At 40.4% G+C, this 17,689-nt stretch overlaps 1 protein-coding gene across 4 annotated transcripts in view; it reads left to right on the forward strand.

Moving 5' to 3' along the window:
* LAMB2 (laminin subunit beta 2) overlaps window positions 1-17,689 on the forward strand; it is a 74,468-nt gene that overhangs the window by 55,663 nt on the left and 1,116 nt on the right. The window contains exons 22-35 of one of the 4 annotated variants that reach the window (XM_075183550.1): window positions 709-738; window positions 3,289-3,354; window positions 3,709-3,933; window positions 4,063-4,280; window positions 4,667-4,763; window positions 6,018-6,390; window positions 7,856-8,040; window positions 9,206-9,447; window positions 10,353-10,556; window positions 11,876-12,020; window positions 12,773-12,980; window positions 14,249-14,390; window positions 14,942-15,118; window positions 15,831-15,990. In XM_075183550.1, the coding sequence (XP_075039651.1) occupies window positions 709-738; window positions 3,289-3,354; window positions 3,709-3,933; window positions 4,063-4,280; window positions 4,667-4,763; window positions 6,018-6,390; window positions 7,856-8,040; window positions 9,206-9,447; window positions 10,353-10,556; window positions 11,876-12,020; window positions 12,773-12,980; window positions 14,249-14,390; window positions 14,942-15,118; window positions 15,831-15,990 (2,472 nt within the window). The remainder of the gene's footprint in view (window positions 1-708; window positions 739-3,288; window positions 3,355-3,708; window positions 3,934-4,062; window positions 4,281-4,666; window positions 4,764-6,017; window positions 6,391-7,855; window positions 8,041-9,205; window positions 9,448-10,352; window positions 10,557-11,875; window positions 12,021-12,772; window positions 12,981-14,248; window positions 14,391-14,941; window positions 15,119-15,830; window positions 15,991-17,689) is intronic. The other 3 variants (XM_075183551.1, XM_075183553.1, XM_075183554.1) reach the window with 3 other exon arrangements.

The following is a 17,689-nucleotide window of genomic DNA, read 5'->3' on the forward strand; positions in this document are numbered from 1 at the left end:
CTGATAGGCTGCCTTCTGATTCAAAATGGCCGCCTCCACAGTGTATAGATGACAGGTCCCCCTTAGGCGTATTCCAGAATGCCGAGTGGCTAAAACAGATCTTACTTCAAGAGATTTTTGGCAAGTTTTTTTCTTCCAGTAAGATCAACCATCTCATAAAATGATCTTCACAAAGAGTGGCCTAGTGGTTAGCACATCTGCCTCACAGCACTAGGGTCATGAGTTCGATTCCCGACCATGGCCTTATCTGTGTGGAGTTTGTATGTTCTCTCTGTGCTTGCGTGGGTTTCCTCCGGGTGCTCCGGTTTCCTCCCACACTCCAAAAACATACTGGTAGGTTAATTTCCTGCAATCAAAAATTGACCCTAGTCTCTCCCTGTCTGTCTGTTTGTGAGTGTGTGTCTATAGTAGGGAATTTAGACTGTAAGCCCCAATGGGGCAGGGATTGATGTGAATGAGTTCTCTGTACAGCACTGCGGAATTAGTGGCGCTTTATAAATAAATGATGATGATGATGAATGGTAACACACATTTTTAAAATGTATCAGTCGCCTGCACACCGTGGGGGGCAGCCATTTTATGGACTGGTTTAATACTCATCCTATCCATTCACAAAGAACCAGTGACCTCACCGAGACATGAGGCATAGGGGCGAGACCTGTTATTGTGGACATGCTGTGGAGTGTGTTTTATACTTTCTCTTCTCAGGACTGGTAAAGAGGTCAGGAGGGGCCCGTCGTGAGTAAATGGCTTTACCACCACCTCATCACCTTATGCATGGCTTCCCTCACTCCTGCTGGGAGACAGCGGGCTGGGCACATGAATTGTTGTGGCTTCACCCTTAGAGAATGTAGTCATCATGCTGTAAGATTTAAGTCAGGGTCACTAAGGGATAGATCTATCAAACCTGCTAAAAAGGAAAAGTGAAGGTGTTGCCCATAGCAACCAATCAGATTCTAGCTATCATTTGTCTTGTATATTCTAGAACATGATAGCTAGAATCTGATTGGTTGCTATGGGCAACATCTCCACTTCTCCTTTATATGCTGCAGGATTCTGGGACTTGCAGTCTTGTCCCATCTGCAAAGTTACATGTTGTCACCATGGTGGACAACCCTTCAAAATAATTTTACTGACAAGTTTGTTTTAATTTACTGACAGCTAGAATCTTTATTTCCACGTTAGTATACTACATCAAACATTGTAAGAGGTTTACAACACTACACTGGTGTAACAAGTCTGTGTATATTATTGAACTGTCAGGACGGGTCTACTGTTTACTGACCCTCTACTGTTCTCTTACTGACAGCTGAACAATTGAGTTCCATTTTACTGACTAATAGTAAATTTACTGAGGCCCGGCAACCCATTTAATAGAGCTGGAAGTGCTAGGACTTCACGTTAGCTGAAGTCAAGAGGTATTGGATCACAAATAAAGAAAGACTGTCATCAAAATATATCAACACTATGAGTTTTCTGACTATTACAGATACATATTGCACTAGGCACTTTGTAAACATACAAAAAAAAGTTTTAGCTGAAAAGTTCTTTAAATATAAATGATATACAAGTTTGATGATAGCATTCCTATAAGTAAGGATTTACTCTGACTCTAAGCCACGGACAGGAGAGCACTCAAGCTGCAAATGACCAATCACTACAGAGCTTCATGCTAATGTCACTAATGGTCCATGTGTGACTCGTGGGGTCTGGAGTTGCCCATCCTGCTTCATAAACCTCATATTGTGGATTTCAGTAATGTTTTAGTGATACTAAAGCTTGCCGCCCATATGTTACATCTGCTAAATCCCCACAAATCCCACTCAAATTATTATTTATTGTATCCTAAAAATCTAATAATTTCACTGGAAGTGAGTTTTTTTTCACTCTTTCCTACAGTCAATGGAAGCTGACATTTTGTGGGCTAATAGATGACCTATCGCATCACTAGGAACCAGTGACATCACAAATGTCACCCCTGGAAGCGTTTAACATAGGGCGGATTTTATGGCCAAAGCAAACTTCAGGTTACATGGGTATCCTGATTTTTCATTTCAACACTATGGCCTCATTCGCTCTTCAGTGATGTCACTGGTTCCTAATGTTGATAGGCTGGATTTTTATGACTATTGGTTCAGCCCACAGAATGGCTGCCTTCACTGCGAGTAGCAATAGGTGCTCTTTACGCTGGAATACGTGTTTTCCTAGTTGTCTGATAGATGTACATAACTAATCGGAATTGGTTAATAGCGGGAAAGACTCCTGTAAGTTGTATTGCACTTGCAATAGAAACAAAGGGGTGATATTTATAGACTGAGGAAATGTCATGAATGTCCCAAGTTTCTGCTTCACAACAATGGAATTCCAACTTAGGAAATACCGGGAGACATATATTTCAGTGGTCTAAAAAAGTATTCTTAAAATACTTAAAAGTGACACCTGGCTGTTCTCCGTTCCATCTACTGTCTTTCCCACTTACTAGAATTGCTTGATCCCAAAACGTCACCCAACACTGCACCACACAAATGACATCTTTACAAACCACAATTGGCTGCAATATATATACAGTCCACAATATATATAATTCACCAATCACAGTTGGCTGAACTATAAACAAAGTCCACAATTTACCTATTCCCCAGATCACAGTTGGCTGAACTATAAACACAGTCCACAATTTATGTATTTCCTAGATGACACTTGGCTGAACGATACACACAGTCCACAATTCATATATTTCACAGATTACAGTTGGCTGAACTATACACACAGTCCACAATTGACATATTTCCCAGATCACAGTTGGCTGAACTATATACACAGTCCACAATTTATGTATTTCCTAGATCACAGTTGGCTGAACTATATACACAGTCCACAATTTAAGTATTTCCTAGATCACAGTTGGCTGAACTATAAACACAGTCCACAATTTATATATTTCACAGATCACAGCTGGCTGCACTATACACACAGTCCACAATTTATATATTTCACAGATCACATTGGCTGCACTATACACAGTCCACAATTTACGTATTTCACAGATCACATTGGCTGCACTATACACAGTCCACAATTTACGTATTTCACAGATCACAGTTGGCTGAACTATACACAGTCCACAATTAACATATTTCTCACAGATCACAGTTGGCCGAACTATACACACAGTCCACAATTTTACGGATTTCACAGATCACAATTGCCTGCACTATACACATTCAGCAAATTATATTATTATAGATCACAGTTGCCTGAACTATGCACACATTATTTTATCCTTAGCAGCTACTGGATTCAAATGCTGCCTGAAAAAGCCAATATGCAGAGAGACTCAGTGGACCATAAGAGGTACAAGTCTTATTAAGGGTCCTGGGCCCTCTATGCTTCTGGGACCCATAGCAGTTACATGAGCTGTTTTGGCTTTAATTAATCTCCAGGATCTAGAATACCCTCCCTTCACCCCAGGGGTGTTCCAGCAGTGTTGACCAGAAAATGTTAATTGGCTCCTTATGAGTTGTATTTCAGGAAATATTAAACAAGGGAACATACTTGGCCCTTTCATTGACTAATCAGGGTTAATGTACTTAGGACATATAATAAGCGTAGTCTAAGTGCGAGGGAGGAAAGACATGGGAGCAGTTTGGTATCTTCGCCTTGGGCACCAGTCCCCTTGCCCTGGTAACACGGAGTTCTGATCCCCAGGTTCTCGATGTGATGAGTGTTCTCCCGGCTTCTATGGCAATCCAGCTCAGGTTGGAGGACGGTGCCTTCCCTGCCAGTGTAACAACAACATCGATCTGACGGACATCGGGTCCTGTGACCGCCAGACCGGGCAGTGTCTTAAGTGCAAGTACCAAACAGAAGGGAGGTTTTGTGAGAGCTGCTTGCTTGGATATTATGGTGACGCCACAAGACGTAACTGCAAAAGTGAGTAACGGAACCTGATCATTTGTCTGTAGGGACCTGGAACACCATTATTAGCATTACTGGAGGCTCTAACTTAATATTCATAACTGATGCCTAAACTGAACTTTATCTCCCTACCTTCTGCTACAGAGTGCAACTGTAACTTCCTGGGCACTGATCGCAACCAGTGCACTTCCAGAGATGAGTGTGTCTGTAACCGAACCAGTGGGCAGTGTCTGTGTCTGCCTAACGTCAAGGGTCAGAGCTGTGACCGCTGCGCTCCCAACTTTTGGAACCTGGCCAGTGGAAAGGGGTGTTCCCCCTGCAATTGTGACCCTCAGAATTCTTTCAGCTTAACTTGTAATGAGGTGAGCGAGACGGAAGAATGTATCAGTGTTAAAAAAAAAAAAAAAAAGAATATATGCTGCAATTAAAATGGCCAATTAGGTTGATTTAGACCTAATTGGGTACAAATTGCTGGTTGTGTCGCCTAAAGCAAATTGCCGATATAATCAACATCTGATCAGGATCCATCAGATGTCAATCAGGACTGGCAAGAAATATGGTTGGATGTTAGCTGAGATCTAGTTGTCCGTCAATAAGAAAACATTCAGTTAGGCAACAACAACAATACAGTTTTGGTTATCGTAACTCCAATTATGGTTTGGTAACTTTATACTAATAGTGATCATTAGGACATTAACGTGGCCACAGATTATGATGCATTTTTCTATTTAATGTTATTTTTTTCCAGTTTACCGGGAAGTGTCAATGCAGACCGGGATTTGGTGGCTCGATGTGTACAGAATGCCAGGAGAATTACTGGGGAAACCCCAACGTTCAATGCCAGGGTAACTTCCATAACACAAAACACCCCGTTATACAAATAAAACTATATTCTCACATCCTTATCCTACAAACATACTAGTTTGTTTAATTCACAGAGAAAGAATTGGAATCATTTGTATTATTTTTTTTAAATATCATGTAACAATAAATACAATAACATAGGCATAGATTGTCTACCATGTACAGCAGAGGTAGACAAATTGCTGCTCTCTAGCTGATGCAAAACTACAAGTTCCAGCATGCCCAGCTCGACAAAGGCTGGCTAGGTGTCCTGGGATTTGTAGTTTCACAACAGCTAAGGAGCCTCCAGTAAAGAACCACATTCCCCAGTATCCCTAGCGAGGCAGAGAATTTTTGTCACTTCAGTATCTTCTGAATGGTGTGTCACCTAAGAACAGTTATTTTAAATAATATGTTCATATGTTATGCATGTTTAATATATTTTGCACAATAATACATTCATTAGGTTGCAAAAAAGACATCTATTAAGTGTAAAGCTGGGTACACACTACGAGTTTTTCATCCAATTATCGCGCCGATCACACGATAAACAACCGGTTGGTAAGATATCGTATTAGTCTGTACACTCCCACGTTCATGTTTTATCGCTACAAAGCACATCGTATCGTTTGATTTTATTACCGGACTAAATATCTCTATAAATAATTGAATGAAGTCTGGCAAATTCTGCAGTGTATTTGCACTCACGACCAGCAGTGTAGGTAGATCTCCATAGAGTTTATAGAGTCAGGGGGTATATTTACTAAAGTGCGGGTTTGAAAAAGTGGAGATGTTGCCTATAACAACCAATCAGATTCCAGCTGTCATTTATTTAGTACATTCTACAAAATGACAGCTAGAATCTGATTGGCAACATCTCCACTGTTTCAAACTCGCAGTTTAGTAAATATACCCCAGGATCTTTTCAGCCGATGGTTACGGCAGATGAAGAGCCCAGATCTGAAGGTAAATCTTGTAAAACGTGCATAGTGTGTACACGTGGATCAGTATGCTGAATAGGACTTTCAAACGTTGGTAGAATCCTTAAAGATATTGCATCGGTAGAAGTTTTCTGTAGTGTGTACCCAGCCTTACTGTACTTAAGTTCATTGAATAATTACACCAACCTCCTGTAGAGGGCAGTGTTTCACAGTGAGAGTATGTTACTTTAACAGAGTTCACCCAACTCACATAAGTCACACACTTGTCATAAGTGCTGCCTCCATCATATTCACTTTCTGTTCATTGGCTGACAGCTTGCGACTGTGACTCCCGGGGAATTCAGTCTCCACAGTGCAACCGAGCCACCGGCCATTGCAACTGTCGCCAAGGAGTATCAAGAGTTCGCTGCGATCAGTGTGCTCGAGGGTTTGCCGGACAGTTCCCCGACTGCCAGCCCTGTCACCAGTGTTTCGGGGACTGGGATCGTATCGTTCAGGACTTGGCGACTCGAGCCCGAGACTTGGTACGTCGGGGCAAGGACATCCATTTGACGGGGGTAGCCGGGACCTACAAGAAGAACTTTCATGACATCAAGGACAAACTTGCCAAAGCGCGGAAGATTGTCAATGCCCGCAATGCTACCGTGGAGTCGGTGACCAACTTGATGAAGATTATGGACGACCTACGGTCTGTATACAGAAATATAACTAAGAAAAACTAAATGTAACTAAGAAAAAAATGCCTCATTTTTGGAATGATGTTTTTTAAACTCAAATACTTTTTTTTCCCGTTCCCCTCGTTTGATCTTTACATTTTCTCATCACTGTCATATTCCCATTCTAGCCATAATCCATTCTCAGTGTTTGTGTTGCCATAGGTCAGACCCGGACAACTTCAGACTCTCCAGGAATTCTGACACTACAAGTCCCAGCATTCCCTGCCTGCCATTGGCTGACAAAGCATGCTGGGACTTGTAGTTTCACAACACCTGGAGAACCATCAGGCCTGACCTGTGGCCCCATAAAAAAGTAAACGAATAATCTAATATTTTGACAAAACTAGTGTCTGATTTAAAAAAAAAAAAAAAAATTGGCAAAAAAAACCCTTTATTGCTTCCGCACTAACAGATCTGCCCTGGGCAGGGGCACATCTAAACATAGCCGGTATTTGTTGTGAATATCTTGCGTTTGCCCATTTTGCCCGTGCATTACTAGGATTTGTGAGTAGTGAACGTTTATGCACTGCCGCTGCGATGGCTCTTGGGTCATTCTGTGCCTGTACATATGGAGCCTTATGTCTTTGCAAAACAGTGATAACCTAAATTGCATCCCAAATTTGGAATATGTAATGTTACCTTAAGAGAGTACCCAAGACAAAAAAACCATTTCTTTGCACAAGTTATACTGCATGAGGGTTTCTTACATTATTAGGTCCACTTGGGTCAGAGCTCCTACTGTATTCATTATTCTAAACCAGGTAAAACATAGACTAGCAATAGATGACATGAATGTGGCTAAAACAACCTGCAGCCAATCAGAGCCTTAGGATATAGAATATTTCAGTTCAGTCATTTCCTGTTTGTTTATGTCCATGAAAGTTTAATGTGTGACCAACATTTAGCCAATCTGATCAAAGGTCCTAGGGGTAGAACATAGAGAGAGATCATGCCAATAAAATTATAATTCATTCATGACATTTTAGCCTTTCTCAACATTCCTCCAAATAGTGGTAAGAAATGGGGATATTTTAGGGATCTTTCTCAGCCAATCCCCATTTAGAGCTGTCAGTGTGTTGTGAAACATAACTGATGTCACAGGCGCAGGATAGCAGGCACTCAACTCTTTAAAATAAATTAATATATTTCGACTGTATACATTTGAGGTGTAGATTTATCAAACCGTCTAAAAAGGAAAAGTTGAGATGTTGCCCATAGCAACCAATCAGATTCTAGCTTTCAGTTATCTAGTACATTCTAGAACATGATAGCTATAATCTCGTTGCTACGGGCAACAACTTCATTTTTTTCTTTTTAGAAGGTTTGATAAATCTACCCCATAATGTTTTTTGGCCTTTTTTTTTCATTCTGGAATAGTTTCAATATTACTGATTATATATATTTTTTGAGATGATTAGAAATATTTTCTTCAATTAGGAATAAAATCAATGAGTCAACCGAGACCCTGACACAGCTGGAGGGAGAACTGACCAATGTGCAAGACGAAAACTTTGACGCAAACCACGACCTTGCTGATCTGGATAGAGAGGTTCGGAGCTTAAATATGACGGCCAATGAGAGAGCTCATCAGCTGGATGTACTGAAGAACTCCAACTTTTTAGGTAAAACTTGTACGACCGTTTTAAGATTACAGCCTTACGCTTCATCAAAGTATTTTCTCAATGCTGCCCCCTATGTCTCGTTTTTATTATATGCACTGTACCTTAATATGAAGGTAACACTTCTTTTCGTTCGGCCAGGCATCTACTATTAAACAAACAGGGTGAACTAAGGGAAAAATGTTGATGTGTATTAATGAAAAGATAAATTTGTGAAGATAAATTTGTGTGTATCGATCTATTATTTAAAGGGCAACAACATATGTGATACAAATCGATTCACTATTAAAAGGCATCTCACAACGTTCACAAAATAAGTATATGAAAGTTTACATGCCTTAGCATAACTTGAGATATTTGATGTTGTAGTGTGACATGCAGCTGAGTGCAAGCTATTGCTCTTTGTTATCAGCTATTTCAAACTCGGAGAGACAAATCACAGTGTCCTTCAGTAGCATTGAAGACAGAAAGACTGGTGTGCATGGCAAAATATACCTCTATGATCACAACTCCAACAACTGTTTAGACTTTCTTCTCTTTGAAGTTTTAACTTATCTGAAACCACAGTATGCACCGGACAATGTAATAGGACATGTTTAGGACAGGCATGGATTTGTATTTTGAGGATATTTAAGCAAATAACAAGAATTTAAGCTCAAAAAGTCTCAATGGGGTATTTACACATAGGAAAGAACCCTTGGTTATATAAATATTATCTGTAACCAAAATAAATGGTTTACGCAGTAACACAGGGGTCCTGTCCCATCCCTCGGGAATGCTTACAGAACTCTTCCTGGATCCTACTGCTCATGAATGAAAGATGGACTAGTGCAAGGGTTTCACCTTTTTTGCTCCTCAGTTACAGAGTATTTCAGCTTCTCTTCCTATTATGGTAACGTTCGGAAGCAGTACAATGCTTCGAATAGCACCAGCTGTTCAAAGGACACGAGCTCCCTGGTAGTGAGGATACATAATGACTTATTTGGGATGTGCCACCAGGATCCGACATCTCCAATATGTTTATTTTTAATAAGCTCCTGAAATATTTACATGTATATTTGTTTCTAGTATCTTTCATATAAGGAAACTTTTATTACACACTTGCCTGTTTGCTTCTTCTGTAGCTGAATAAAACAGTGACATTAGCGGGTGTCTGTATTTGATACAGGGGCCTATGACAGCATCCACCAGTCCTACGCGCAGTCCACGGCGGCAGAGCAGTTGGTAAACGCCTCAGCGGTCCGGGTCCCCAGCCCGGTCAGTGATTCTGCCAAAACCAGAGAGAAAACGGAGCAGCTCATTGCCCAGAAACGGGACAACTTTAACCGGAAGAACGCAGCCAATCGCCGGGCACTAAGCGACCTGACCGCTAAAACGGAAACGCTGGACCTGAAGAATATTAACGAAAAGGTTTGTTTTTAAATGCGTCGCTCACAACTGTTCCATGTTTCCAGCAAAAATGTTGGTCTAACCTACAAAATAGGGTAATCGACAGCTGCATTTTGAGGGTGTTTAGAATACAATTATCTTACCATAAAATACATCATCATATCTGCCACCATTCCAGCCTCTCAGGCCATGATGCCATCAGCCCATACCCCAAAACTGTCAAACAGCGCCCCCGTCTCTGCAATAAACCAGGACTGACCAGGAGAAGCAGGACTGTAGGTATAAGATCATGTTCATTGAACATACCATCACTGAAGACAAGGGCAGAGATCTTCTCAGATCTCCAGTGTAAAGTATTGGGATCCTGTTGTGAATAGTAACGTATAAAATATGTGTTACGGTGTGAAGTGAGATTACCCCTGGAATGGAAAGTAAGATATATAACGCAATTTTGTTTACACTGGACTATGATGATAATATAATCATTATCATCATCACCATTTATTTATATAGCGCCACCAATTCCGCAGCGCTGTACAGAGAACTCATTCACATTAGTCCCTGCCCCATTGGGGCTTACAGTCTAAATTCCCTAATATACAGAGAGAGAGAGAGAGAGAGAGAGATACTAGGGTTAATTTGAAAGCAGCCAATTAACCTACAAGTATGTTTTTGGAGTGTGGGAGGAAACCAGAGCACCCGGAGGAAACCCACGCAAACACAGAGAGAACATACAATGAACAAAAATAATCAGGAATGCACAATGATCTTAAAGTGGTTTACAAACCTAATAAATAACTGATGTAAATAGTGGATTCAATTGAAATGGTGACTTTCCCATTGAAGATTTTCCCATTCTAGAAATCAAGAGCAAATATTCTTTAGAATATCAAGCGACCTGATTTTTTTTTTCATTTTAAATACAGGTCTGTGGGGCCCCTGGAGATGCCCCTTGCTCAGAGAGTACCTGTGGGGGTGCCGGCTGCCGAGACGATGAAGGGAAGAGGCGCTGTGGGGGCCTGAGCTGTTATGGCGCCGTTCCGACTGCTGAGGATGCTCTAGACCGAGCCAAGCATGCAGAGGAGGACCTGCAGAAAGCACTGGGAGAAGTGGATGCTCTGTTTCAAAAGGTATAAACCGGCCAATCAAGACTGAGGGGTAAACGTATCAATCGGCGGTGATCTAAAACTGCCGATTTTCAAAAATTTGCCGTTATTTAAACAGACAATTTTATTAAGGGAAAAGAATAGTAGGCTTAGCCTAAACTGTAACTGCCCTTTTAAATTCTGGCGGCAAATTGACGAAAATCGGGAGTGTTAGATAACCGCCGATTGATATATTTACCCCTGAATGTGGAATGTGGGCCCTAAAATCATGTTTTGCTGCTAGAAACTAAAATTATAAATATATCACTTTATTAAAAAATACCCTTAGCTGTTTTAAGCCTTTTTTCCACTGACCAAAATGATGCCCAATAGCTACAGGAAGCATCAATCAAAAGTTAGGAGTCTGTTAGTGATCTATTTTTTGTCAGGGTGTTTTTCCATTAGGACGTTGTTTCTGTAATTAGTGTCAAGAGAGTAGTGTTATTATGATTACCATATACAACAATATCTACCACAATTTAATGTACAATTTCATGTGAATTGTGTATTTTCTAGTAATTAGAGAACACTCATTTTAATTTATAAAAAGTATCCATGTGTGCCTAGCCTAAGGGGTAGATTTATCAAACCTTCTAAAAAAATTGAAAGTGGAGGTGTTGCCCATAGTGACCAGTCAGATTCTAGCTATTATTTTCTAGAGTGTACAAGATAAATGATAGCTAGAATCTGATTGGTTGCTATAGGCAACACCTCAGATTTTCCTTTATAGAAGGTCTGATAAATCTACCCCTTAGGTCAGGTTTATATGCATGCCTCTTCCTGTACGCAGCTGCAATTAGGAGCAGGTAGGAGTACGAGTCGTTGTCAGTCTGGACGCAGCCGTATTTCTATTGTTTTAACGATTTCTTACGCCATTAATGCTTGGGAATCACTCCTAAACTTACCTCCATAACATCTCACTAAACTAGTATCGCACATGCTTTTTCTGCTGTCAAATGTGCATTGTTGTACCAATGGAAGTCCACTGCTGCCCAATTCAGCTTAGTACATAATCTACTATCTACAAACATTAGTTGCAATTAGTAAGAGATGGTGGGATATCTTGGAGGTCTAACCGACCAATGGGGGCAGAGATTCTCGCTTTTAGTGCTTTGGTTTGTATCTAAAGGATGAATGTGGTTTTTATTACCTGGCTTTGTAGATTTTATGGTTTTTTTTTTTATAGGTTTGTAATATGTTTTGCTTCGTAACTTACGATACAAACGTATGACATTGAAATGTGAACCATAAAATGGTACAAACAAAAAGCTTTACACATTGTGATATTCCACTTAATAATACAGGTCACAGAGGCAAAAGCAAAGGCAGATAGAGCGAAACAAAGGGCGCAGGCTACTCTCGATCGTGCCAGCGAGACGAAAGGAAGAGTGGAACGCTCTAATAAAGAACTGCAACAGCTCATCCAGCAGATCAAGGACTTCCTGAGCCGTAAGCGACAGATACAAATGACTGGATTTCATTCCTGGATAGATGTAAACATCACAGAATACTATCAGTTACCTGATTGTTACTTAGTTGCAATTATTTAAAAAATATATATACATTTTATAGACAATTTTATTATATTTTTGCTTAAAATGAAACGATCGGAGCAGACCTGTCTCCATTATCCCTAGTCAAGAGCATCTGCATGGTACCGTACAGGCAAACTGTGCCCATGCCCAGGGCTGGGGTATTCAGGGGGCAGCATAGAAAGTTCATGTTAATTTTATTTACCTTTTTCTTTCATTTATTTAAAACTTTTTTGCTATTTGGTCTTTAGCAACCATCTATTTATTTAAAGTAAAAATAATGGAAGAGAGGGTGTTGAACATAAGGTCATGAGCATGTGGGGTACACAATGACTAATTTAGGGTGTTTTCACTCACAGAATGAACTCTGTGTACTATTGATTCACTAGAGTTAAAGCAGCCGCTGATGTATTTTGTATTATTGTAATAGAGCAATAGGGGCGATGCCACACCAGATTGGTGATTCCTCCCACTACACAGACAAGCCAGGGGACCAAGGCAGGCCTGGGACCCTGTACTTTGTACCACCTCCTCTCCGCGCCCCTGGATGTCACCAGTACTTGGTGAACGTACAGGCTGTATACTTATAGACAACACAAGAATGGCCGTCCTTGCTGCATGCAGATAGTAGAGATGCTGTTATAACATGTTTGGTTATTGTTTGAGCAGAAGAGGGAGCAGACCCAGACAGCATAGAGATGGTGGCAAGCCGAGTCTTGGACCTTTCTATTCCCGCCACTCCGCAACAGATCCAACGTCTGGCAGAGGAAATCAAAGACAGGGTGAACGCTCTGTCCAACGTGGATGACATTTTGGATCACACCGCTGCTGACGTCCGGAGAGCTGAGCAGCTTCTCCACGAAGCTAAGCGAGCGAAGTGAGTTTGTGTTTGTACTTCTGGTTACATTGAGGACACTTGTTGGCTCATGGCATAATTTACATTTAAATAGGTGCTATAAATTTCTGGAGATTTGACACCATTGTATTCCATGTGAAAAGATCATTTCAAGGCACAATTGCATCAGTAGCTAGTATTGCTGGCATCTTCTTATATACTATAATAAATAGAAATTAATTCATATTATGCATAGTGTACACTTCTTCTTGCCCCAATGGACAGTGCCCAGTGATGCTGATCTCGCTCTTGTGCAAACCACAGGACACGGGGATAAGTGTGCAAGACAACATCACACTGTCATCATTCTCTGCTCAAAAATGATTACATTGAATCCATGGCGTAAGGTTCGACCATGGCCTTATCTGTGTGGAGTTTGTATGTTCTCCCCGTGTTTGCCTGGGTTTCCTCCGGGTGCTCCGGTTTCCTCCCACACTCCAAAAACATACTGGTAGGTTAATTATTGTTTTGTATTTTGTTCTTTTATTTTCTAAATTAATAATTTATTTGGTACATGGAGCCATGGGCCCAATTAGGACTGAATTCTTTCAAGCTCTACATTTCATACAGATTGGATATAATGGAAGTTTAAAGACCATGGAAAGCGGTGGTGGGTGGTGGGTGTCTGGCACCACAGGAAAAGTGTCCAGTAGGGGAAAAATGTTAATGTGGATTAGGGTAGAACAGAGAACGTGTTCTTTACCTAGATACGTGGCCAGACGTGGCTGCCGTTCATTCAGCTGCAAATGATACCTTAGTTCTGTCTCACTAACTTTCAAAACTTTTTCCTGCCTGCAGAATACAGTGAGCGGAGGAACCTGGAGAACTGGAATGGTGTAGGTCCTATTATAGGGAAACCATTGTATTTCTGTAAAAGGAAAAAAAGAGAGACCATAAGTCTCCATTAAAACAGTGTCAAGCTTTGGCTATATTGTTTAAGGGGTAGTTTCAACTAATAGGAACTGGGGGCATCCAATTCCAGAGCCCGTGATTTGCGATAACTCAAAACTGCCACGGCTTCAAACCATTTGTCTCAATGTTGACAATTTGGAGCAGTTCAAATTCAAACACTAATGTGATGGTTCCTAACACAATGCTAAGGCAACCTAATGGTACTGCTAGTTGGGAGTAGAGGTAATATTGGATACAATTTTAATTGTAGCTGGATTTACCCTTTAAATAAAGGCTCCATATTACTTTACCAGATAGTGTCAACTAGTTAACAACCTTTTTTATATTTATTTTTTGAGGCACCGCGCAGAGACTGTAAAGAGCACAGCAGAGTCTGTGAAGAAAGCTTTGGAAGATGCCAAGAGAGCGCAGAACGCCGCAGAGGGGGCCATCCGTAGTGCCAATGATGACATCAGAGACACAGAGTCAAAACTAACAGTGGTAAGACCTGGGTCTGTAGCTTGGGATTGCTACCTATGGTTTATTCATGGAGAGGCAAGACAGGATCAACATGACAAGTCTTTTACTCATGAACACACGTTTATGGGGTGGCAGTGTTAGGACTGCTGCCTCGTTCGGCGGGTTTCCTGGATTTTATTCCGACTAAGGCGTTATCAGCCTACAGTTTGTATGTTCTCTCTATGTTCACGTGGGTGCCCTTCGGGAGATCCGAATTCCCCATATGTTCCAAAGATATTTAGATACATTCATTGACTCCTGACTAGTGTGTGTGTCTGTTCTGCTGTGGTAGGAATTAGATCGTAAGCTCCACTGACAACCGATGTGAATGAATAAACAATCTCTTTACTATATAACTAAAGCGTAATAATAGTCACACAGGCTTACATTTAATACGTGTAGTGTGGCCAACTTGGACAGTGCAGTGATTCTGCCGATGTGTCCAATGGACAAAAATAAAAAATAAAAAATGAATTTCAATATGTCCCTTTCGCATTTGATTCAGTGTTTATTCTCTTGTGTGCTCCATGTAGATCCAGTCAGGAACATCCAGTGCTGAGAATCGCCTCAACGATGCTATGGATCGAGTGGGTCACCTGGACAAACAAATCGATGCTCTCAAAGTGAAGCGCGCCGAGAATAGCTTGGCGGCGACTCGCGCTGAAGAGACTGCCAGTACGGCGCTGGACAAAGCCAACGATGCCAAGAAGGTTAGATGGAGTCTTCCAGTGACACCTGTGAAGCTTAAATGCCAATGATTTGCTGAATTATTTGTATAGATATGTAATGTAAGAATAAAAAAAGGCTGTAAAAGTGGTGGCAGAACGATACATTGTTATCTAGGGGGGTTGCCCATAGCAACCAATCAAATTCTAAATATCATGTTCTAGAATGTACAAGATAAATGATATCTAGAATCTGATTGGTTGCTATGGGCAACATCTCCACTTTTCCTTTTTTAGAAGGTAGAAATCTAAGATGCCTTGGGGGGGTGTTATCGTGCCCAACAAATATTTTTTTCTACATATAGGTTTTTTTTTTGTTTCTGTTTTTAAAATAAAATATGAACTAACCTGAATGCCCAAATGTGAGGACCCTGGCTTAATACTCTCTGATTAAATATGCTAGAATAAAAATATTGTTACAATGTTCTTAGGAGTATTTAAACCTCCACGGTTCCCATCTGAGTCATTCATATGGCACATAAACTTGTGTGCTCACAATGCTCACTCAACTAAAGAACAGGGGCTTAGTGAAAAGTGAATGGGCAATTTTAAATATTTCACATTCTACAACGGTTTGGAAATATTTACATATATCTGTTGTGTAGCAACAGTGTTCTTTTAAACCTACTGTTTTTGATACATATGGATATTAATCATAAAGGTAGTTGTATTCACGAAAGAACCCGATTCTTTTAAGGTGCTTGATGGACAGCTGGGAGATAAATATAAAACCGTGCAGAATTTCGTTGAACACAAAGCGAAAAACATAAAGGACGCCAAGAATAAAGCAGACCAACTACGAGATGAAGCCAAGCAGCTACTAGAGAATGCTCAGAATAAACTGAAAAAACTTCAAGGTAAGTTCATACAATATAGGCCATCAGGGGTCAGCGTTCCTTACATAAAGACATTTGTGGGACTTTCTGCAGCTCTAAATGGACATGGTTTTTTTTTCTTATCTGTTGACGAACAAGAGGAGAGAAGATTAATTCTGAAACTGCTACATCTAAGCAATTCATAATCGATAACAAAAACAATAAAATAGCAACTCCTGTGTCATAGTGTATCACCAAAGCCTATTTAATGCAGAATAGAAACAATGGAAACATGTATAATTAACTTCCCTAATAAAAGGTAAGCTGCATGGTAGCCTGGTCCACAATAATAGCAATACACTAGGGGGTAGATGTTGCCTATAGTAACCAATCACATTCTAATTATAATTTATTTAGTACATTCTACAAAATGACAGCTAGAATCTGATTGGTTGCTATAGGCAACATCTCCACTTTTTCAAACCCGCAGCTTGATAAATTTACCTCTAGATATGATATGAAATAAGTGCTTCAAATTGTAATCATGTGATGCTTCCCAATACCGACATATCTCAGATAAATACCATAAAACTCAAAGGAATGTACACTATTGACAATGTATATTGTAATGCTGTCCCAAGGCTCAAAATGGGCAATATGACAGTACTAATATTGTTGTATATGTGGTTCCCTTAAACCACTGTGTCTATCACAAGCTCATCAATAGAATCACATGACATTTACCATACAATATTGTAGGACAGTGTACAGTATGGAAACGCTAAACCTATTTTTTCTACAATTTTCTTTCAATCCTTATACACACAGTGATGCAATACAATAACTGCCTTATACAATATATACAGGTAGTGTTTTTTTTGTAAGAAAAAAGGCACCGGAACTCACATCATGAAGTCAGTCACTGTACACACACCCACACACGTCAGTTGTATAATGAAACATAATGGTAGCCTCCCGCAGTAAGCTCTCAGAGCGCAACCACACGACCAATCACAAGCTGAGCAGTGCCACAAGTCGAGCAGCGCCATCACAACCAGTGCGGATGAAGCACGCATGCATCGGATTCGACACACCAGCAGCCTGCATGCACCGTTTTAATGATTTTGCCGCCGACCTGCTACGCTCAAGAGGGCGATTCAAGTGCACGTGGACCACACATCAAATGTTCAAAAGTTACTTTGAAAACTTGGAAAATCTGTCAAAAAAAAGGTGCTGGAACTCAGTTCCGGTACGTTTTATGACAAAAAAAGCACTATATACAGGTTTACCATAAATACCCTGGACAAAGTCTTAATAAAGGTCAATTGGATCTCTCAGTCTATGGATTATATCCTGGAATGGATCAAAGCATTTACCTCAGTGTTCTACTTAATGTATGCTAATTAGGAGACAGGGAATGATTCAATGCATTACATAGGGGGTGAATTACCGCACAGTTTAGTTATCTATACAGCCCCTGCTCTGCAAAGGAGTAACCTCTTGTCTGGTTAGTAACTGCACACTCTCTATAACCGTTTCCCCAATACACAGATATCCATGAACACAGCATGCATACACAGACTTGGTTTCGGAAAAAAATTAAAACAAAGAACACTTGCGCAATAATAATAAAGTTAGAAAAGTTGAATGCATGTGAATGTAATAGTGTATGTTAAATAAAAATAAAGAATGATTCATAAAGTAATCTCCACATTAAAAACCTACATTAATATTGACATCC

This window comes from Mixophyes fleayi, chromosome 8, assembly GCF_038048845.1.
Source record: "Mixophyes fleayi isolate aMixFle1 chromosome 8, aMixFle1.hap1, whole genome shotgun sequence".
Classification (NCBI taxonomy): domain Eukaryota; kingdom Metazoa; phylum Chordata; class Amphibia; order Anura; family Limnodynastidae; genus Mixophyes; species Mixophyes fleayi.